At 34.2% G+C, this 24,469-nt stretch overlaps 1 protein-coding gene across 3 annotated transcripts in view; it reads right to left on the minus strand.

Moving 5' to 3' along the window:
* The window catches only part of LOC138934100 (aquaporin AQPAn.G), a 38,028-nt gene that overhangs the window by 6,496 nt on the left and 7,063 nt on the right, over positions 1 to 24,469 (minus strand). For 2 of the 3 annotated variants that reach the window (XM_070297536.1, XM_070297535.1), the window contains exon 3: positions 16,793 to 16,980. In XM_070297536.1, the coding sequence (XP_070153637.1) occupies positions 16,793 to 16,980 (188 nt within the window). Of the gene's footprint in view, positions 1 to 16,792; positions 16,981 to 18,701; positions 19,155 to 24,469 lie in introns of those variants that run through there. The other variant, XM_070297537.1, reaches the window with a different exon arrangement.

Raw genomic sequence — 24,469 nt, forward strand, 5'->3', positions numbered from 1 at the left:
CGTGAGACCCAGAAATATACATATAAAATTAATTCTTTAATTTATCTATAACTTCACTCACTATTTTTTTCTAATATATTGTTTTTTAATTTCATTTAACAATTTTTCATCTTTTATGATTTTAATTAATATGAATCTTCAACGATAATTAGCGTCGTGATCTTCTAAATTTACGAATCTACGATATCTTAACATTTGTTAGTATCCTTATAAAGTAAGTCGAATGTGGTACATCTAGAACAGTCAATGTTTGATTCATAATAGTATTGCGCGTGATTGTTAATCGACAGCAGATGTCAACCGCGATAGACAAAATAGATCTAATTCAACTACATAGTTTGCAAATTGCTTGTAAATACAGTCTGTAAATTACTGGAAAATATATATCCACTATTGATGCAAACATTTTACATTATAATTACATCCATCAAATTGTTGTGCACGATATAAGTTTTATTATGCATGTACAATAAAATAAATCAATGATTTTATAAATTTTATCAATATGTCTCATCAAATCTTGTCAAAAAATTCTCCGAAAACTTCCTGCTTTTCCAGGTATTTCTATTTAAAATTCCACATAATGAGAATATTTTAATGATTTTTTGGGGCAATTTTCTAAAATAAATTCTTTTTTTTATTGTAATTATATTTTTTTATAGGCTTGCTAACTGCAATATAAGAGCGACATTATCAAAAAGAAAAATTTTCAAAAAATTCCCAAAGTTTTAATAAAATTTCATGAGAATTCCTTGATTCTTTCAGATACAAAAGAAATTCCTGGAGAGTTTCAGGTTTTCCATGTTTCTCCAGAGATTTTAGACATCCTGTTTTATACAATTATTATAATCGTAGAAAGAAAGAGAGAGAGAGAGAGAGAGAGATTTTTTAATAAAAATTTTTGGATATGTATGTGTCAAAATAATTATCCTGAAACGATCGATATACACGAGTACCCTCTCCTCAAATTTACGTAAACACACGTATCTTGATCTGAGAATCATTCGAATTAATACGAAACGATCCGCGCAGACTCTACGGCGTCGGATTCATCTAGGTTCAGAGTCGGGGCCCGGGATATAACGAGGGGGGGGGGGGGCCCGACGCACGCGGCCCAGTTCTCATGCACGTCGGCAAGGTCTCGTCTCGCCGCGGGCGATCGGCACACATATGCGCCGACCAGGATTACGTAATCCTTCTTTCTCTCTCTTCTCTTTTGTCCTCCCTTTATCTTTCTTCTCGTCTCCGTCAATTCGCGCTCATCGATTTGCTCATTACCATCAATTCGCGCCAATATCGATTGTTAATCCCTAACCGGGGTCAATTGCCGTTCGAAATTACTAATTGTCAAACTCGCGTCCAAAAATTCGCCGAAGATCTCGTAATAGAGATCCGATCTTATCGCGGAAAAAGGATATCGCGAACAAATGTACAAGATATCCCTCAAACAAACAACACCTATCATAATTTTAATGAGAGTCTCTCTCTTTAATCACGGATTTCACGATGAAAGATCTTGGTCGAGAAATGAATCGCAATTGAAGCGAGCGAGATCGACAATCGAGAGAGACAGATTCTTTTGTGTCGGTCCAGGAGGAGGTGGGGGGATGGGAGGGGGAGGAGGGGGGGGAAGAACCGAGCGAAGTGGCCTTGCGGCTTGCCAGGTGAAATGAAAAATCCTCGGGCTGTTGCATGGACTTTTTTAATTGACACGTGCCCGCGCGACGTATGTCTGTCCCTCGGAGAAGAGATCCATGAAGTTTATACATTTATAAAGCGCGTGTCGCGCGTGTATGTTTAATACGCGAGTTTAAAGGGGGAAAGTTATGGCAACTTTCCGCGACTCATCGGGCCTTCGCTCGCAACATTGTTCCGAGAAAAGTAATAAACGGGCCCCCGCGGACGCCCGCGCGAAATCCGCGGCGTATCTCGGCGGTAGAGTCTTCTCCTTTTCGGGATCCTCGCCTCGGTCCTATCTATCGGATAGCGATCGCCATATTTTCGGGCCGAAATGTCGCGATTTTTTCATGTCTCGATATACGACCTGCGACGGGGACGAGGCCAGCGGGGATTTTGCGACGCGCGTGTTAATTTCTAAGATTTTTTTTTTTTTTTCAAGGATCTTCATCTTCGACGAGGTTGATGGAAAAAGTGTGACGAGCTTGTTCCTCTCATTTTGGCGCGGCCGTTCGCGAGCCGCACGACGCCGGCTCCCTTCGCGGGAGCATCTTAAGGTGGGTATACACTTAGCGAACGAACACCGAACGAACAGCGAATGCGAAACGTTTTGAACGTTTTTCTCGCACGAATTGTCTTTGATGTACCGCTTCATGAGGGAATCGAGCCGAATGCGAATCGAACGTTCTGTTCACATTCGCTTTGGCGTATATATCTGCTGAATGATAATAATGAACGTTTACATTCGCTGTTCGTTCGGTGTTCGTTCGCTAAGTGTATACCCACCTTTACGCTCGACTTGGTTCGCGCTTTCAAATTACAAGTCCCGAACAGAAAATAAAATTAATTTCCAACATTCGTCCCGATTCGCTGTAGATCGTACGATCTCGAATTATCCCGCCGTTTCGCGCCCTCGGGGCCTTACGACCCACAGCCCGCAGTCATAAGCCGCGCATGCGCGTTCCCGCGTGCAAAACGCACAGGATTGGACTCAAAGGGGGAACAATATACCGAGACTATTAAAGAATATGCAATGAACGTAGCAAGTAATGACTAATAAAATAAAGAAGGAAAAAAAACGAAATAAAGGATAAAAATGATTGTCCCATTGTTCTCTAATAAAAATATTACAGATGTCTCTTTAGACAGACATCTTTTTATTTAATTATTGATATATTATTTGAAGAAAATTTAAGATAAAAATATATTTTAGTTGATATGTATATTAAATAATTGTATTAATTGCATTATTTACATTTTGCATAATAATTATTTAATTTGAAAATATATTGATTATTCTACATATATATCTTATACTGCTAAAAATAAATTTCATTCGTTATCATTGATAAAACTTATCACGAAAAGAATAAATCCGAACCTGAAGATGCACATTCGTTGTACACGTGCCGCGCTCCTTCTTCCAACGTGCACGTGTCATACATGTTGCGTGAAACTTCATCTCGAATTAACGGAGAGCAGGTGCAAGAAGGATCGCACGCGCGGCAAGTTGTTCTAGAATTCGCGCCCGATATGGAAAATGTCGATCGCCTTGAATCATTTTTCTGTCTTTTTAGACGGATCATCTTTGTTGTTATCCATATTATGGAGCTCGAAGGCTGCTGAAGATCTCTTTTCTCGTTTCGGCAGTAAAAACTCGCAGTAAAACCATGAACTTTCGAAATTACACGCGCGCGAAATGGGAAAAATGTCCGATCTTACAAAAGCTGCCGACCTTTCCTTTTATATTTGCTATTTAAAAAAAAAAATATTTGTAACAGCAAAATCGTTTTGTAATACTAGCAAAATTAATTAATAATAGTAAATTAATAATTATATAATGTTACATTTATATTTGTGTGTAGAGAAAAATTGTAATATTCTAAATATATATATATATATTAGGTGTACAACTTTGCTTCCGCCGTTTTTTTTCCAAAATTCGGCTTTATTGTAAAAAACTGGTTATACATTTATGATTCAAAGTATTGTCCACTCCCAATGATCGTGCCAATTCTTTTTGACTTTGACTCGAGTCTTCATTAAGTAATGCCTCCAATTCTGCATCTTCGAAAACCTTCTCTCTTCCACCGCTATGCCGGTCTTCGACGTGAAAATCACTGTTCTTTTTGAAGCGTTGAAACCACTCACGGCATATTCTTTCACTAATAGCGGCTTCATCATAAGTATTTGAAAGCATTCGATGAGCCTCAGCCGCAGATTTCTTCATATTGAAGCAGAAAATTAAAACCTCCCGCAAATGACGAGAATTTGGCTCGTAAACTGACATTTTCAATCGAGAATAACTTTATGATGCAGACACGAATCGACTAATGTTTCTATAGGGTTATGTTGACAGATGCCCAAGTTTATTGCATGACGTCTATGATCTATTTATTTCGACCACTACTTACCGCTAAAGCCATCTATAGGAAAACGCCGGAAGCAAAGTTGTAATCATTGATAAAACCTAATATATATATATATAAATGATAGAATAATAATTATCTTCTGAAAAATTTCCCATGTATGTACAAGATTTATTTCAATCACTAATTAGCTGTGTTTTATATATATATATATATATATATATATATAAATTGATATTGTAGCTACATGTTAAAAAACTTAATAAAACATTAGATAGAACAATTAGGAAATTCGAAGCGATTGATGTAATTCAAATGTCGAAATATATAAATTATGACAATGTTTTGGTCATCATTTAATTCGGATCAAAATCGTGACGAGTGATTTGTGGAACCTAAAGCAATAACGGTAATGAATAATAGCGAAGAAATGGGGATTAAGATGTTGAGAAAGTATTTCACGCTAATAAAACGAAAAGGATATCGGGATCCAGCATTAACGAGACGCGGGCAGTTTGTGGCGCAAATTACGCGTCTCTCCTCCTTTTCGAGACGGGCCGTCATCGTCCGTCGACTCGTTCGAGCGTTAAATACGATTGCGAGCGAGCATTAAATAATGGGCTTCGCCGACGTATTGTCAGTAATTACCGTAAGGTGTCTGGGCTCGTCGTGCCGTTACAAATTCGTACACGTTGTCGGCGGTGCTCCCGCAATGCGGGGACGCAGGATCGGATTCGCAAAATCCTCGGAGAGAAATCCTAATCTTGAGAGGATATACTTTTGTTTTTATGTAGCATATTAAAATATATTATAATAGTTTCGCTATTTAATAAATATAGCGCAGCGATTATAAATATATTGAAAAAAAGGTTAATAATAATTAATTAATAATTATTAATTAATAATAGAACCTGAAGAAATTTAATCTTTTTATTATCTGCATCTGTCAAATTTATTTTTAGCTGCATAATATACTCTACTACGTGTTATAATTAATATGTATATATAATAATTTGTATATTTTGAAATTATATATTATAATTATTATACGCAGAGTGATTAATTATTTATATATTAAATATTATATATTGATATACAGGGTGATCCATTTTAAAGGACCCACTCGAATATCTCAGAAACACTGCGTTAAATCGAAAAATGTTTCAAACAAAAGTTGTATGGCTTCAAGGGGGCCATAAGATGGTGACAATGATTTGACCTTGGAAAATCATTTGAAGGTCATGTGAAGGTCAACTTTAAAATCTTAAACGTAAACCCCCATTTTTTATTTAGTATTCTTGTAGCTGACATCGAGAGCTTTCCAAAACACTATAATAAAGAATTTTTTCATTAAGTACTTTTTGAGTTATTTTATATTTCATATAATCTGACTTGATTTTATATAATCTGATCTTTTATATCTAATTTTGATATGAAAAATAAAATATTTCGTAAAGTATTCAGTTTTCGATAATTTTACCGTAATACTTCTATGTACAGAATAATAAGACAAATTAATTAGTGCCAAAAAAAACAAATAATTGTTTAAAAAAATACATTGTAAATAATTTTCTTAAAAACAATTTTTTTTTATACTAATTGATTTGTCTCATTATTCTGTACATAGAAGTATTACGGTAAGATTATCAAAAACTGAATATTTTACGAAATATTTTATTTTTTATATCAAAATATGTCAGATTAAAATATGAAATAACTCAAAAAGTACTTAATGAAAAAATACTTTATTATAGTGTTTTGGAAAGCTCTCGATGTCAGCTACGAGAATACTAAATAAAAAATGGGGGTTTACATTTAAAATTTTAAAGTTGACCTTCACATGACCTTCAAATGATTTTCCAAGGTCAAATCATTGTCACCATCTTATGGCCCCCTCGAAGCCACACAACTTTTGTTTGAAACATTTTTCGATTTAACGCAGTTTTTCTGAGATATTTGAGTGGGTCCTTAAAAATGGGACATTCTGTATATTGAAGATTTAAGTATGGAATGTGTGTATGTAAATGTTTGATCAAATTTTTCTTAATATAACGCATCAACAATTTAAAAAGTCGTATGGCTAGAAAGTATCGAGCCGATCACAATTGCCCATCAATCTGTCCTTATCCTTTCCAGTGCGTGCCTGTGTGTAGAGACATAATTGGGCTGCGTGACGCACACGTAGCTGCAAGACGTAGGACAATGATCTTTCGCCTGTGGGCCTACTTGCGTAACAGCGTGCACGAGGGAGCGGTACCTCTTGGGGACCGAAAAGGCCCCCAACAGGATGACTCTAATGTTTGCCAAGGAATACGCGCCGCTCTTACCGCAGAAGCGATTTTGCCTTATTGTTAGATAAATCTGTATTGTAGATATTCCGCGCGCGCTCAAATACATTAAAAAAAGGAGAGATGTATTTGATTTAATTTTTTTTTAATTTCTTTATCCGCTTCTTGTTTTTCATTTTATACAAAATCTTGAATAATAGAAAAAAGAAGAGGTAACGAAGACTATATTGTATTTGTATATTATATACTTTTATAAAATTATATACATATATAATTTCAAATTTTAATATTATTTTGGAAATTTAATATTATTTTTGGAAATTTAAGCTTTCTTTCTTATTTTTTCATTTTATATTCATCTTATATTCTCTTAAGTTTTCATGTTTCGTTTTATGATATTTTATTTTTATATCATATTAATTTCACTTTTTTTTGTTTTATTTATATATAATATTAATCTCTCTCTTTCTCTCTCTTAGCCATGTTTTCAATATCAATATAAAGTTTCCTATATTTTGTATAAATTCATCGTTTCTCGAATTTGCACCCGTAAGATTTCGAAAATTATCGCGTATAAAATTTTTGGAAACATAGCAAGTTTCGAATTGTCTAAAAGAAGTCGCATAAAAATGACGTAAGTTTCTTAGGCTCGGGAGAAAATAAAGTATCGAAACAAAAGTGTCGAAAGCCTTGGCCCGTCTCTAAAATCAATATTGGCGAGCACACGAGTTTTATGCAAATTCCTCCGAAAGAAAACAATGCGGCACATATTGCACAAAACTGGTGGGACGTAAAGACCGCGAGAAGAGATGAAGAACTACGAGGCAATGCTAGTCGAGAGAAATATCTCTCGACAAAACAATTAGCATTCGTCGTAAGTTATCCAGGGAGAGATAGAGAGAGAGAGAGAGAGAGAGAGAGAGACGATTATTAATTCAACGTCATAAACGTAGAACGAATAAGAATGTGATAGACGCGAGATAGTAGCAAAGACATTTGTGGCGATTACGCGAGCAAACCCAAGATGCTTATCTAGTACACGCGCGCGTGTAATTAATAAGACACTCCCTTGCGGACGATTTTTAAAAATGGAACCCTTTTACCTCACCTATCATTCCCCATGTCATATTTTTCGTTCACTAATTTAATTACGTTGGCAAAATTAAATTAAAAAAAAAAAAAAAAAAAAAAAATGAAAACATTAATCAATTTAACTAAATGAAACGTAATTAATTTAACATATAACAGCCAACGCCCCGAACTGGTAACTCATCCCTAAGTTAACAACAAACATCTTCAATCATAAAATCATAATTAACATTTTCTCCTTTTGTTGTTGGTGAAATTATTAAAAAATATCGATAAGGAATATATAAAAATATTTATATGCTCAGAGATCTCGTTCGCGAATATCAATTTGTTAAAACGTCCCTAGGATCTGTCATCTAGTTTAACGGCGCAACAATTGATGTTTTCCAAGGATCATCTCTGGCTGGTTGCATCTTCGAGCGTTGCGTAAGCGTCGCGCTCTCGCCCCTCCCTCTCGCATATTAAAGAGCCGCGCATTTGCGTATAATGCAGGGCGAGATGCGTGCGATTTGCATTCGAAACAGGATCGACTGTGACTTTGCACATCTACAACTCCCTTCTCTCTCTCTCTCTCCTTCCCTCTTTCCTTCGCTCTCCTTTTCTCACTCTTATTCGCGCCCTTCCCGTTTTCTCCTTGCTATCTCGCTTCAAGTCTTCGTCCTCTTCCTTCACGAACTTCCCTTTTTTTATTATTATTATTTTTTTTTTAATACCTTAACCGGCCCGCGAAAAAGAGACGGTAGAATGCGAGATGAGGAGAGAATGACCGAACTGCACAAAGTTGCAAGTGCACAGGGGGGATTTTTTTTATAAGAACGCTTACGCAAGCTCGACTCGCGAGTTGCTCTTCTTTGTCTCTGAACTCGTTTTTTACAACGCCCAGATTCCGGATTGAATTCAAACGATCTTCTCAAATTAATCATTGCACTGTAAAACAGATTTTAGATTTTTTTTTTTGTGAAGAATTGATTAAAAATTGATCTAATCACATTTTTATCACTCATAATAATCAATGTCATGTTCTGTGTTACATATACATATATATAAAATATTAATAGACAATGAATTTTTCTATATAAATAATTTGCTCTTTCAGGCTTTATATAAAAATAGTAAATTTAGAAAGCTTGTTTATTAAAATAAAAAAAAAATAAAAAAATAAAAAATAAAAAAAAATTTAATTAAAGTTCTAATTAAAATTATATTTCAATTATCTCGAGATTTTAATGTTTCGAAATGTAAATCTGATATTATTCAATTGATTCGATTTAGTTTATAAGAGCAATTGAAAGATTTGAGAGAAGAAGAAAAAGAATGGGCACAAAATGTTCGTTGATTAAATTTGTGATGACAAAGGGGAGAGGAGAAAGACGATTGTGTCGCCGACGACGCAAGGTTGCCACGATTTTAATCGTGGCGAATTGCGGGTTTCGCAAGCTAATGAAAAGTGCGACATGCGCGTCTGGCGCTCGTGCTTTTTATCGGGCCCTGCATCTCGAGATCTCATTGTTAGTCTTACTCGTGCCGCATCGAAGGAGGAACATTTTTCTACGAGTATTTATTAAGAAATGCTGAAAAAAATATCAGCGTGTACCCAAACAAACGTGACCCGCAGGATCAACGTGAGACCTTTTTATACGGACAGAAAACGTTTGAATTTGAAAGTATGTGCAAACTTATGTTAATTTAAATTAAATTTGAATTTTATTTAATTAAATGTGAATTAAGGTGACATCAAAAATATACAAGGATACAAAACTTGCTTTAACTTTTATAAATTAAATTTATATGTTTATATAATTTTATATATATGTTTATATATTTTTATAAATTAAATTTATATTTTATAAGTTATAAATTATCTTTAAATAAAAAAAAACACTTTATATCGCTTTATATTAATGTTATAAATGTATCAGTATTTAATTATATATAAAAATTTCTATGCGAATCGCAAATTGCGATACTAACGTTAAAACGTACTCAATTGGTGTTAAGATTGCGTATACTCAATATTTAATTTAAATTTGCATAAGAGCTAATATAAAAAATTATAAATTTCTTAATTCTTAATAATAAATAACTTAATCTAATAACCATAAGCACGCTAATTTAAGAGCGTATGGAGTAGGAAGCGCGATGTTGGCGCAATCGTTAGGTTAGGTTATGAGGACATCTCCTTGTCGCGCAGCAGATCCGCGCGATAATTATCTTGGACAATTATTTCATCTAGATAAAGACGCGCGGAGTCTCTCAAATATTTTTCCACCGTTACTCGTTAATATCTCCTTTGTTCGAGTGTGTCTTCTTTTTCTGTCTCTATCAACGAGAGAAAACTCACTTGACATTTCTCTATCAATAGCCGGTTTTATTGAGCGACAATCGGCCGTGTACAGCCTACTTGTATAAATTATGACTTTTATATCCCGGGACAGAGAGACAGAGTCGGTATCTATAAATAATGCGGCTACAGATGTCATCCAGGGGATGTGTCAGTCTCTGTCGCGCCGGCTGTGCAAAGAGGCTGGGGACAATAAAGCGCGATCGTCAACATCGAGACAATATCGCTATCGTTAGACCGTTTAAAGAGGGACTTAGCATTCAATTTTCGCATGAATGGAACCGTCGAGTCGAGGACGTGTCTTAGATCTCGAGCGAGGAATTTTCGATTGAGTCGCGCTTTAACGAGATGACGCGTGGTTAAACGCGCTCACGGGCAATTATATCACGATTGAGATATAATTGGATATCAGAGTTGAAAAGAAATTGCGCGCGCGATGTCGTTTCAACTCCGATATTAAAACATCAATTGGTTGCAATTTTATAAACGTACAAATTGTTGCCACGATGAAAGAGATACGTCGAGCGCGTACGAATATCTAAGAAAATGTGAATCATCTTGCTGACAACTGCATTAATCAAGTTAATTTGTGAAAAAGATGAATTATTTTAATTAATTTTAATATCTTTTTTCCCCATAAATATTTTTTAAAAGCCGTAAAATATAAAATTAGCTTAAAAAGAAAATGTCTGATTGTGAGAAGTTTTACCTCTGAATTTGAAATAATTGAAAACTACATATTAAATAGATAATAATAGAAACAATGACATAAAAAATGCAATTCTATTTTAATATTAATAATATAATGTGTATATATATATATCAGGGTTGGGAAAGTTACTTTATAAAAGTAACTCGTTACCGTTACCGTTATTTTTTCTAAAAAGTAACTCGTTACCGTTACTCGTTACTAATTTTAAAAAGTAACTCGTTACCGTTACAGTTACTAAAAAGTAACGAGTCGTTACAATTTCCGTTACTTTTTTACAATACAAACTAATAAATTATTTTGCATAAGAAAAACTTTTAAAAAATTGTAAGCAAGATTTCATTCAAGATTTATTACAAAATAAATGATTAAATTTTATCGAAATTCTTTATTAATTTTTAATAAAATTTGTTGCTCCATAGTATCATCATTTAAATGCCCTCTTTGTGGTGTTAATACAGAGCCATCGATGCTAAACATTCTTTCTACAGATGCACTGCTTGGTAGAGCTGTATTATATTTAATAAAAAGTTTTTTAAGTTTTGGATAGTCGTTTAACATTTCTATATTACAATTATTTGATATTAAAAACCGTTGTAATTCTTCTTGTTCAGATTCATTTTGCACCGTTTTTTGCTCAAAAATGAAAAAATCATCGTGATCGTCAGATTTTCCAGCTTTTGAAGAATTTTCAGTTGATCGGATTCCCAATAAATCCTCCAAGTAATTTTCAGCACGTTTTCTTTTTTCTCCGGTTAACCAGTTTAACTTAAATTTTGGATGTAAACATGCTGCTATTATTAATTCTTTTGTTTCAAATATTGTAAGAAATTTAAAATCAAATATAGTAAATTAAGCGACATTGTTTGTTTTATTGAAATTAATACTTTTGAATCAATAGTTTAAAATAAAATAATATTTTTCAATTAAATCCTTATTTAAAATTAAATAACATATGTATTAATCAAATTAATAAGTTACCTTTTATTTAAACCTTGCTGAATAGCTTCAACTAATGAATGGCAATCTATAAGGTCAGATTTATTGAGATTTTCTAATTTTCGTTGCAAGGTACTTAGAACTGATAGTAAATGAGATTACAACATAATAAGAATGCTAATTGGTCGATTTGCTTACGGCTTTACGGTTAAGATAAAAATTTTATCACGCACGATAGCAAGAATAATATCTTAAATAAATCAAAAAATTTGAAAAAAGTAACGATAAAAGTAACTGTTAAATTCGTTACTCGTTACCGAAAAATGTAACGAAGTTACTTTTTCCGTTACAAATAAAATTTGTAACACCATTACCGTTACAGTTACCGAAAAAAAATAACTGTAACGGTAACGGCGTTACAAGTAACGCGTTACTTCCCAACCCTGATATATATATATATATATATATGTGTGTGTGTGTGTGTGTGTGTGTGTGTGTGTGTGCGTCTGTAAAATAATATCAATGTATAATATAATTAAAAAATTTAATACAATTTAAAAAAAATTAAGAAAATAATAAAAATATAATTTTAATTTAATAAGCTAATATCAAAAATTTGAAGAAAATGAACGTAATCAATATATAATTACAGATATAATTTTATCAACACTTTTTATTATTTTATTAACTGCTTGAAATTATTAATTGCTTAAGATTGTAAAGAGAATTAGACCACTGTTTCAATTATTATCCTCAATAAAAAAAGCTCGATAGATCCAAAAACAATTAATCTCTTTGATTTGGGGTTTCATTACCTCTCCCACTCTTTTGAAAAAAAGGAAAAGTAAAAATTACGCGACTTCTAAAGCATCGTGTAGACGTTCACATCCGTGCCGCGGGCTGTCGGAAAGTGAAGTATCAAAAGGGCGGAATAAGAGTGAACGCTAAGTCTCTCGAGCTCCAGCTCTCGAGTAGGTTGTCAGGGGCCTTCGGGGCACCATCAGTTGCACCATCTGCGGACGGAGTTAGACCCCCTTAGGCGAACCGGCGGCCTTATTTACCCTTCCACTACGCTGGGTCCGGGCGGCCCACACGCGCGTACGTGCCCGCGTACGGTTCAATTAAAACGCGTTTATCGCAACTAAACGCGAAGTTCGCGATCCGATCTTTTTACGAAAAAAAAAGTGATCTGGAAAACGCAGATTGGATATAATAATAATAATAATAAAAAAAATAAAAAAAAACAATAATAAAAATTAATAAAAATTGATAACATTAAATATAGACTTTATGTAGCAAATTTTTTTATTTAAACCTTTTTCGAAAAAGAACTGGCCAATTAAGAATTATGATCATCTAAATATATAGTATGAAAATTATTTACTATAATTAATTTTCCCTTCATTTCTTTTCCTTCCCGTAACATTCGCACGTGCAGCTCGATAAATTTCTTCCAAACCTTCAACGTTCGATTACAGTAAGTCGTCGAAAATATTCATGTTGGTCAACGAGCGGATCATTCATCTCCTCGTGATCGCGAATCCTGATTGATACAAAGGAGGCCGCTCGAGTGCTCTTCGCAAATCGACCGGCCGTTCGCCGAAAGTTCGCGTGTCGTCAGAGCACAGCGCGCTATAAATTGTTTCGAGGACGAGGTCAGCTCGCGAATTCGAAAGGACGAGTATGATTTAAGGATGAGAGTTAACCCCCCTCCCCCCCGCCCCACCCTCGTCCCTGCCCCAGCCCCGTTCCTTCTCATCTATCTAACGTCCCAACGAACGATCAACGATTCCTTCTTGTCGCATATCAAAAAAGTGCGTACCCGCATTACACATATACGGAAATAATGCAAAAATTTGCAAATCGAAAACTTCGAGCGTTTTAAATCATCTCTCCGAGTGTTTCTTCTATTTAAAAGATTAAAAAAAAAAAAAAAAAAAAAATGAAGAGATCTCACAAATAATTCTATTCAAAATCATATTATTATTATATACTTAATCTATTTTTATGACATATATTTTTAAACATTATTTTAGTCTTTTTATATTTTTTATAATCTATTCTGTGTTTTATATATTTTCATATATATATATATATATATATTATGCGATACACACACACAATATATTTCTCTCTCTCTCTCTCTCTCTCTCTCTCTCTCTCTCTCTCTCTCTCTCTCTCTCTTCCGTTGATTTGTATTAAGGTGGGTATACACTTAGCGAACGAACAGCAAATGCGAAATGTTTTGAACGTTTTTCTCGCACGAATTGTCTTTGATGTACCGCTTCATGAGAGAATCGAGCCGAATGCGAATCGAACGTTCTGTTCGCATTCGCTTTGGCGTATATGTCTGCTGAATGATAATAATGAACGTTTGCATTCGCTGTTCATTCGCTAAGTGTATACCCACCTTTAGGTGTACAACTTTGCTTCCGCCGTTTTCCTATAGATGGCTTTAGCGGTAAGTAGTGGTCGAAATAAATAGATCATAGACGTCATGCAATGAACTTGGGCATCTGTCAACATAACCCCATAGAAACATTAGTCGATTTGTGTCTGCATCATAAAGTTATTCTCGATTGAAAATGTCAGTTTACGAGCCAAATTCTCGTCATTTGCGGGAGGTTTTAATTTTCTGCTTCAATATGAAGAAATCTGCGGCTGAGGCTCATCGAATGCTCTCAAATACTTATGGTGAAGCCGCTATTAGTGAAAGAACGTGTCGCGAGTGGTTTCAACGCTTCAAGAACGGTGATTTTCACGTCGAAGACCGGCATAGCGGTGGAAGAGAGAAGGTTTTCGAAGATGCAGAATTGGAGGCATTACTTAATGAAGACTCGAGTCAAAGTCAAAAAGAATTGGCACGATCATTGGGAATGGACAATACTTTGAATCATAAATGTATAACCAGTTTTTTACAATAAAGCCTCGAATTTCGGAAAAAAACGGCGGAAGCAAAGTTGTACACCTAATAGTAATAAAAGACAAGTGAATAAAAGAATCGAAATATGATAGAGCGATCGACGACGTGCAGAAAACGCTAAGCGCGAGTAAAATCGCGGAAGATAATGGATCGCGAAAAGAAAAGATTTCCACAATTGACTACACGATCGTGAAATTTCGTAACGAGGCAATTTAGGCGCTCGTTACTGATAAGAATTAATCACGCGTGAGAATCGGATCGTATCGATATCATGCGAACGATTATCCTACGATGTCCGATCTCAGTCTTTTACCTCGATCGAGTCGCGATTAAAGATCACTTCGTTTTACCGGCGGTTATCTTATCTTCTTCTTTCTTCAATCTTCCTTTGCGGAACGGTGATTTCTGATTGGAATAGCGTATCTGACGTTTTACGCGAGAAATCATCTACGCTAAAATATCTTCCACGATTTTTTTATAACATGAATACTCGATCAAACAATACAAATCACCGAGTTATCTCCTTTCTTCTTTATTCAATAATCATTTAGATATTTAATTAAAATGTATCAATGAGAAAGAGTTACGTCGAAAGAGGCCGTTACGCGGCGAGTCGAATCTCTTATACTGCATAAGGAAAAAGATCGATTCACGAAACGAGAGTGAGAGTACGATTAGGTGACCGAGTCGCAAAATTTCAGCGAAGTGAATGGAGAGATCTCCCACTCTCTCTAAAGCGCTCCGTGTCCTGTCTGTTTGACATACAGGGCGTCCGAAAAAAGATATGACAAATAATTATGACTGTTCTGTTTATATTTTTAATAATAAAAATAAAATTTAATTGCACGTACACGATTATAAAATTGCAAACCTTAAGTATCGCGGAAAGAATTATTAATTATGCAGTTGTCAGTCACACAGTTTTACAGTCGCAATTACAATGACGACGAAAAGTAAGTTAGTGCATTTGTTAGCTCATCTGCCATTGGAATACAAAGTACAAGAGGGCCGCGCGCGTTTAACAACATCTACAGAATTCATACATATCTTTACAGACACACGATCTTTTAAGAAGCGTGTGTCTCTCCATTCAGCGGGTATCCGAAACATAATCGTGATCGATGTGGCTCATTTAGCAGACGCGAGGAGCAGGTTTTACGCGCGAGAGATACTATACAAAAAACGCTCAACACACAAGATATATTAATTAATTATTAATCGTGACGTAACAAGCGAGACGATGATACGCACTTCTTTCTCGTACGCGTGTCTTCGTTAAATGCAAATATCATTAAAATGTCGTCGAGAGAATAATGCTATTCCTTTTTTGTAGAATCTCCCGCTGTATGCTGCAAAGTCTTTTGGTTCGTGAACATTTTTGCGAAACTGTCGCTTTGTATCTGATATTAATCCTTACTAAATGGGAATCTTTGCAATGCAAATTTTTGCATTGTGGATTAATTAAACGTCTGAATTAATAAACAAATTATTTTATTTTTTTTTTTCGTTGCTCAAGAAATTTCAGCTAGTCGATAATTATTTTTTAAATTATAATTCCTTTTAATATAAGAGAAAGAGAGAGAGAGAGAGAGAGAGTGTGTAAGTTGTATATTAATAGAAAGTTAAATTTTCTGCTATTGATTGTCATGTGTGTTATAAAAATACCGTTGAAAGTATACACGTGCGAATAAATTATTATTGTAAATAAATTAATTAATCAATACAAATTAAATATTAAAACCACATATCTTTATTAGTATAAAGTAATAAGATAAAACATTAAAAGTAAAAAATACTCGAGAAGGCAAAATAGAAGGATGTTCACATATATATATATATATACGAGCAAAGATAAGAATTTGCACGGACATAATAAAATATTTTCGGCGAGCAAATCTTAGTTCGTGTCGTTATATATTCATATCACAATTTTTTGATATAAACTTGCACATGTATTTCGGCAGTTAAACTCAAACGGGCAAAAACCACCCAAGAACAGAATAATAGAAGGAGAAAAGAACTCGTCATAATTTTGATGAGACAGATTTCCTCCATCTGTCTCTCTCTCTCTCTCTAAATTTACCCGAAAATATTTTTACTCTATCACCGCTTCTCTTTTATCGCAAAGTATAATCTCTCAAAAAGCTGCCTGTTATAAATAATTTACAGCTTTGTTTGCGTTATCTATTATGATTAAGATTAAAATTCAATAATAATTCAAATCTGATTTATTTCATTTAAATTTACTATTTACATTTTAATATCAAAAACTAATTAATTGAATCATTGATAAATAAATTCTATACAAATAGAATCTCCAAATTTAAACTTCTCTTTAACATAGAAATCTTAAATAAATTTGAGAATATTAAATTAAAAATTTCATATGCCTTCAATTTTATTTTTTTAAATAAAATTTTTTATCCTTACGATTAGAGAAGAGGCAACAACACTTACCTGCGCCAAACTTGCCACGGCGAGGCCGAAGGTAAACGCAATGTGCACGACAGTCGGCGTATCCGTCCAGGTGACGCATGAGGCGCAGCCTATGAAAACCAACAGGAACGTGCCCAGAATCTCGGCGAACAGCATCACCAGGAAGTCGAGTTTGGTGACCTCCTCAAAGCCGACAAACTCCTTGACACCTGCGAAAGAAAATCGAAGAGTTAAATCTAACTGTAATTCTTTTCAATTTTTCCGACAACTTAAGCATTTGAAAAAAATGGGTGTTTCCAACTTTAATTTTCGCAACAGTGATCTAATCTCCTTGATTAAAAATAATTCCTATGTATTCAGTTTCACAATAATTCTTGTATTTAAAATAACCGAAGAGGGGAAAAAAAAAAACAGTAATTTTACCTCTCTCGTAAAAATTTTTAATTAAAATTTTATTTATTTATCTAATACAATTTTTAAATTCAATCAAGATTCTTGTAATTATATTTTCTTCATTTGAAGTTTATTAATTGATTTATAATTCAGTTTATATTATCGTGTAAATTAAATTAGAGAGTTGAAATGAAAAAGTGTGACAAGATGGATAATTACAAAAATAACAATCTTTTTATCACAATATCAAACAATATGTATAAGAAACATGTGTCTCTGATCGCCTATTGAAGCGCAGTGGAGTGGATTATACAGTTGTGATTAAAAGGCGTGATTAAAAGGCATCCGCATGATAACATAATGTGTAATAAATGTTTGATACAAATTAAAGATGAAAGTTACGAATGCCCGACGCATTATCGTAAGGAATTTCTCGAACATCTTTAAACGCCGAAGCGCTTTTAAGTACGCCGACAACTATTGCGAAACAATAATTATCTACAAATGATAATACATTTTATAAATTCTAATTGTTATAATTTCTAATTATTAATATTTCTCTAATTTTTAAATATTTGATTCTAGAATATTATACATTTTATCGATCACAATTTATTTCGTTGTATTAATTTTAACATATAATATAACTAAAATGTTTAGAAAAGAATCTTCATTTTATACGATTTATTTTACAAGATTTAAACAAATAAAAGCAGATACCTTTTTTTTCTCACGACACCCTGTATATGGTTTTTTCATAGATCACAATGGTAGAGCATACAGTTTGCCTATGTAATTTATTACACAGTTTGCCTGTGTAATTTGCTATCCAATTAACAAACGACGCATATCTTCGTTTGTATGCATCGTCACGATAAATACTACCTTGAATTCTTCCACTTATCATTTTCATTGATCGACTACTTCCTCTTTTTTTTTTCTACACGTGTGATCGGGATAAAAATGTTTATGTCGATAAATGTTTCCGCATCTTTAAAATACTTAAAAAAAATTTTGATTTCGTCCGCGACATTTATCGTTGATACATGATTATTTGAAAGAAATGCAAATATTACTTATTTGCAAGTGTAACGAGTATTTTATGTTTATGCATATTTTGTTTTTGTAAAACAGAAATATATTTTGCTAAAATCTTCGAATCACTGACCTGTGAGACAAAAAAATTTTTACCATCTAGCGCCTCTTATCGAAATCAAATCTCTCCACGATTAGATCCTAAGGGGAATGCATATGGATTTTATACGAAATAAAAAATAACGACATTAAAAAAAAAGACAAGATAATTTACGATGTAATAAAGAAATAAGATAAATGTCTTGGATAAACAAGATAATTTATAATATAATAATTATAAAAAATTCAAGTGGAGATCTAAAGATAAAGTTGATCAATTTTTTGATCCAGTGAACATTCCAAAGGCAAAGAATATTTAACAAGAATATTTTGCCATCAATTGTTGTTCTTGCAAGCTTTCCTCAATGTCCTCGTCGACAATCAATAATCCCATATCACATACCTTTCCACTGTTTGCTCATGATAGCTTCAATACCCCAGCGACCAGTTTGCTCTACCACCCCTTCGGATTTCCCTTAAATATCCTCGAGGAAGTTACCCACGTCGGCGAAGACGAATCGATTTCGATCGCACTCGACAACTTGCAAACAGAAATCACCTCGACAGCGTTTTCGGGCGTACTTGTCACTAACTTTCAATTAGAAAATTTGAAAATATAACGTATGTTTACGCGTGTGGGAAAACGCGAAGAGAGCATTTGACAGGAGGACCGGCACTTCCTGCGCTATCGCGAGTGCACACCACGTGAGAGAGATTCTGGGCGACGTGCGCGCGAGTTTCGCCTTCATATATCGCTTGCGTTCGCCAACCACGGGGTCCTCCCTCTTCCCAAACAACGCGCGCACGCGGATCTCCCTGCCGCCCTCCTGTCACCGCTTCGGAGTCTCCCACCGAACGTGCGGCGAAAGCTTCTTGAGGAAGGAAGAAGTCGCTCGCACACGGGGTACAACTGAGATTCTATCGTTCTCGATCTGTCAGGACGTGAAACCCGATCTATCGCATACCTGTAATCGCGACGTCTAATATAAGTTACGATATTTAAGAGATTTTATAAAAATCCAATCACTAAATAGTAAAAGTTTATCGATATTAAATAAACGAATTTTCGATATAATCGGATAGTATTTTATAAAAGATTTGTTTTTATTAAATTATAAACCCATACATATATAATTAAAAATACACACGGTTATAATTAAATTAAAATATAATTCTGTTTTTTTTTTTTTTTTTTTTTTTTTTTTTTTTTTTTTTATATGCCAAGAGAGGAAATTATTGCAAAATTTTAAGCCTACGTGTAAAATTTATTCACTCTCTTTTTATCAGTTCTGAAAAATTTTCATGCCCAAAGCCATCTAAGATTTATTTGCAAATCTAGAATATATTTCCAACACTTCCTCGCGATATTTTTTTTTCGACGTCTTTCGAAAACTGTGTTTTTGCATATTCCAGATTTATTATAGAATATAAATTTTACTCGCGCGTATCTCTTCTAATTAATTATTATATTTAATCGTTCGTAAAATGCAGAGACACATAACGCATGTCATACGTAGTAAAAACAACCGTAAGTGCCACGCGAAAACGTTTGGCATGTGTAAAGCACGTGCCTCGCCCTATACGCGCGCGTGGACAGTACCATTCATGAATTCGCGATGAATCTCATTTAACAGATAGATGACCTTTAACGGTCAATACTAATTTGTAATTTATATTCTTATATAATTCATTGAAATTCTAATTGTAAGTATTTATAGAAAACACGTTTCGAGAACAGCGACTTCCGATTCGCCTCAGATTCGTCATCGTTGATTTTTTAACCATTTATGTTTATTTACTATTAAATAATTACATTATAAATTATTATATGTTAAATCAGTTTAATATATGTTGTAAATATATATAACATATAAAATAATAAATATCAATTTTTACATATTGTGTAATTTAAAAAAATAAACTTATGTTAATAAATTTATGGTATGATGTGTCAGTAAAAATTATCCAATTCGATCCTCTCTCTCTCTCTCTCTCTCTCTATCTTTCTTCACTTTCATTTTCGTCGTCGGATAAAAAAACACGCTTCTTTTAACGCGCGAGTTGAAAAATCGCTCTCGCGTGGGCGTGACGAGAGGCGATCTCTTTCGTTACAAAAATTCAATTCAACGTGACGTACATTAAGTCAATGAGTTGCTGTAATGCATGGAGCGATATAAAAATGCCTGCAAACTTTGTCGATATCATGTCCTTGGCGAACTCGAGATAAAGAAAAAATAAACATACTGGGTAAGCCGAGAGTTGGGGCGTATAAAGAGAATTTTTTTTATTATATTCATATAATTTAAATAATATGAATAAAGAGATATATATATATGAAGTTTATCAAAAGAGTGAGAATTAAAATCGTAAAAATTCTACATAAAATATTAGGTGTACAACTTTGCCTTCGCCGTTTTTTTTCCCGAAATTCGGGGCTTTATTGTAAAAAACTGGTTATACATTTATGATTCAAAGTATTGTCCACTCCCAATGATCGTGCCAATTCTTTTCGACTTTGACTCGAGTCTTCATTAAGTAATGCCTCCAATTCTGCATCTTCGAAAACCTTCTCTCTTCCACCGTTATGCCGGTCTTCGACGTGAAAATCACCGTTCTTGAAGCGTTGAAACCACTCGCGACACGTTCTTTCACTAATAGCGGCTTCACCATAAGTATTTGAGAGCATTCGATGAGCCTCAGCCGCAGATTTCTTCATATTGAAGCAGAAAATTAAAACCTCCCGCAAATGACGAGAATTTGGCTCGTAAACTGACATTTTCAATCGAGAATAACTTTATGATGCGGACACAAATCGACTAATGTTTCTATAGGGTTATGTTGACAGATGCCCAAGTTTATCGCATGACGTCTATGATCTATTTATTTCGACCATTACTTACCGCTAAAGCCATCTATAGGAAAACGGCGGAAGCAAAGTTGTACACCTAATATAAATTCTCTTCACAATTTAATAAAAATAAAATACTTCGACTTTTTGATACCTTCTAAAGAAATTCACCAATTTATTCTATCCACAAAATAAGATCTCTGCCTTTCTCTTAATCTTTATGACCCTGTCGAAAATAGAGAATGCAGAATTGCGTATGTTTAAATCACAACGCGTTATCAATGTTTATCAACGCTACCTGCGGTAGATAAATATTGCACTGTCGACAAGATTCTCTCGATTCTCTCGCCGAAACGCAGTGGCAACAGACACGGTAATTAAACGCTATTAATTGGGTCGTTACGCGGCGGCGAAGCGACTCGGTTGTAAATAGCTTCCGCAATTAGCGTTGTGCATTCATCGTCGCTGCTACACTCGCGTTACATTATCGTGCGCCACATTTGCTACGAGAATAATTACATGTGTGTTGTTTATATACATAACCTGTAAAAAGAATTCCTCACATGCGCGCGTCTTACACTGTTATATTGTGTACGTTACATCTGGCTCTTTATACTCTATATTAATTGTGATATAGAAATTTAATGCAAATAGTTATATACGGTTACGAAAACACAAAATATAGCGCAAAAGTATATGAAAATTTCCCTTCAATTTGCTTCTTCTTACATGCTATTAATTTTGTGGAAATATATTGTAAATATAAGATAGAATGTATTTATCTTTGTTATCGTGACAACTTATAGTTGGACAGAATCACAACACATTAAAAAGATAATAAAACTCAATGAAATATTGAGTCACGCATTAGCCCGAAGATAGATCGAAGATATAATACGCAGATCTAATGTTTGACATCGATATAAGAGTCTCTCAACACAAAGTGTGGCTCGAAATCCGTAAGGCATTCATATAAAAATGTTAGCGATTATCAATTATCGACGAATCCTCATCTCGGACACTTTTTATTGCGTTATTCAAAAAAATTCATTATTTAAGCGAATCGATTTGTATTAAAATAATTATTCTAGAAATGAAAAACATATTTATTTTATTTAAATAATAAAATTAAACAATCTATGACGGAGAGAAAGAGAAATAGTACAATAAAAATGAGAAATAATACAATACATAAGTACGATAGAAAATTAAAAAAAAAAAAAAAAAAAAATTTCGTATTTCTATTTTAATTTGATGTTAATTTCATGTAAAAATTTCATTTTATTATGACTAATATTAACATTATTTTTAATCGTGCGCAATTCAATATAAATAAATTTCAATTGGACAAACTGTTTTATAGAAAAGAAAATAATTACAATAAACATAAAAGAGAAATACAGAGATTATATATATGTATGTTATTACATATGTATTAAAAAAAAAAAAGAAATATTTGTTAATTTAAAAAACATCAAAATTTATTACTTGTTAATTGTAAACTAGGAGTTGCAAATTTTTGAATAATTAAAGATACATATATCACTTGCGAATTATTATTGGGTTGAGTAAAAAGTCATTGCGTATTTTTGCAACAGATGGCATTAGTTCAGTTTTGGCAGTACTAGAGTCATTCACACATATGTTTGTCATATATCGTTTAACAGCTGACGGTTTAAGCTTCATTCTAAAAAAAAAAAATTGAGCGATTTGGTTGAGTTTTGGAGATTTTACAACAAGTTGAAGATGGAAGACCAAACTGTGCATTTTCGCCATATTTTACTGTTTTAGTTCCGTAAAGGGAAGAACGCGCGTCAAGCTTGTGAAAAATTGCGTAAAGTTTACGGTGACGATGCTCTACAAGAACGTTAGGGCCAAAACTGGTTCAAGAAATTCCGCGCTGGTGATTTTGATCTCAAAGATGCTCCTCGGTCAGGAAGGCCCACCGAGGTTGATGACGACAAAATAAAGGCATTGATCAAGTCAAACCCACGTTATACGACACGAGAGATTGCAGAAACATTGAAGATCAGTCAAAAAAGTGTTCACGTCCACCTAAAGAAGCTGGGATACGTAAGCAAGCTCGATATTTGGATTCCTCGTGAACTCAAAGAAGTTCATTTGACGGCGCGTATAAACATCTGCGATATGCTCATGAAACGTGAAGAAAACGATCCTTTCTTGAAACGAATGATAACTGGTGATGAGAAGTGGATTGTTTACAACAATGTGGAACGCAAACGGTCTTGGTCCCGACGTGATGATTCGCCTCAAACGACTTCAAAAGCAGAACTTCATCAGAGGAAGGTTATGCTCTCAGTGTGGTGGGATTGGAAGGGTGTGGTGTTTTTTGAGCTCCTACCAAGGAACCGAACAATCAATTCGGATGTGTACTGTCGGCAATTGGATAGTTTGAACGAATCTGTCATCCAGAAACGTCCGGAGCTCGTCAATCGTAAAGGAGTTGTGTTCCATCACGACAACGCGAGACGACACACATCTTTGGCGACCCGTCAAAAATTATTGGAACTTGGATGGGATGTGTTGCCCCATCCAACATACTCGCCTGACCTTGTGCCGTCAGACTTCCACTTGTTTCGCTCTCTTCAAAACTCCTTGCGTGGAGTAACGTTAAATTCAGATGAGGCGGTAAATCAGCACCTTGTTCAGTTTTTCGCCAATAAAGACAGGTCCTTCTACGAACGGGGAATTATGAAGCTCACCGAAAGATGGCAAAAGGTCATCGAACAAAATGGAAAATATATCATTGATCGATCTTTGTTCTTTATATAAATAAATAACTTTGAAAAACATACAAAAAATATGCAATGACTTTTTACTCAACCCAATATTTTATAGACATTGGCTAATTTTAATTCATGATTATTCTCGTACTTAGTAATCATGAGATAAATGTAAGTCATTTAGATTTATCGCACATGTAATGAATCGTTCGAGTGGATAGGCGGCAACATAGAAAAACTGCGATTGCGTATCCGCAGCAAAGAGATCTCTCTAATGAGCAAAACGATACAAAATAGTAATCTGTTTAATTTTGTCTAATTGTCTATCGTATACGCGAAATTAGGTGAGCGATTAAGTAGATTTGTCGCGATAGCGCGAATGAAGGACGATGAGCTGTTCTGAGAAACGGAGAAACGCGCACAATTATGCAATTCGCGTTCAGGAATTCGCGGGAGGGAAATAATCACGGCGTTTCAATGCAAAACGTACTGCAACGTTTTAATGACATGTCCGGTGAACGAGGCATCGCGATCGAAGAATGATTTAGCATAGCTGATGAGATCATTGATTGTCTTCTA

The sequence above is a fragment of the Polyergus mexicanus genome, unplaced genomic scaffold (assembly GCF_030449975.1).
Source record: "Polyergus mexicanus isolate NDT 795.1 unplaced genomic scaffold, iyPolMexi1.0 SCAF_6, whole genome shotgun sequence".
Lineage (NCBI taxonomy): Eukaryota > Metazoa > Arthropoda > Insecta > Hymenoptera > Formicidae > Polyergus > Polyergus mexicanus.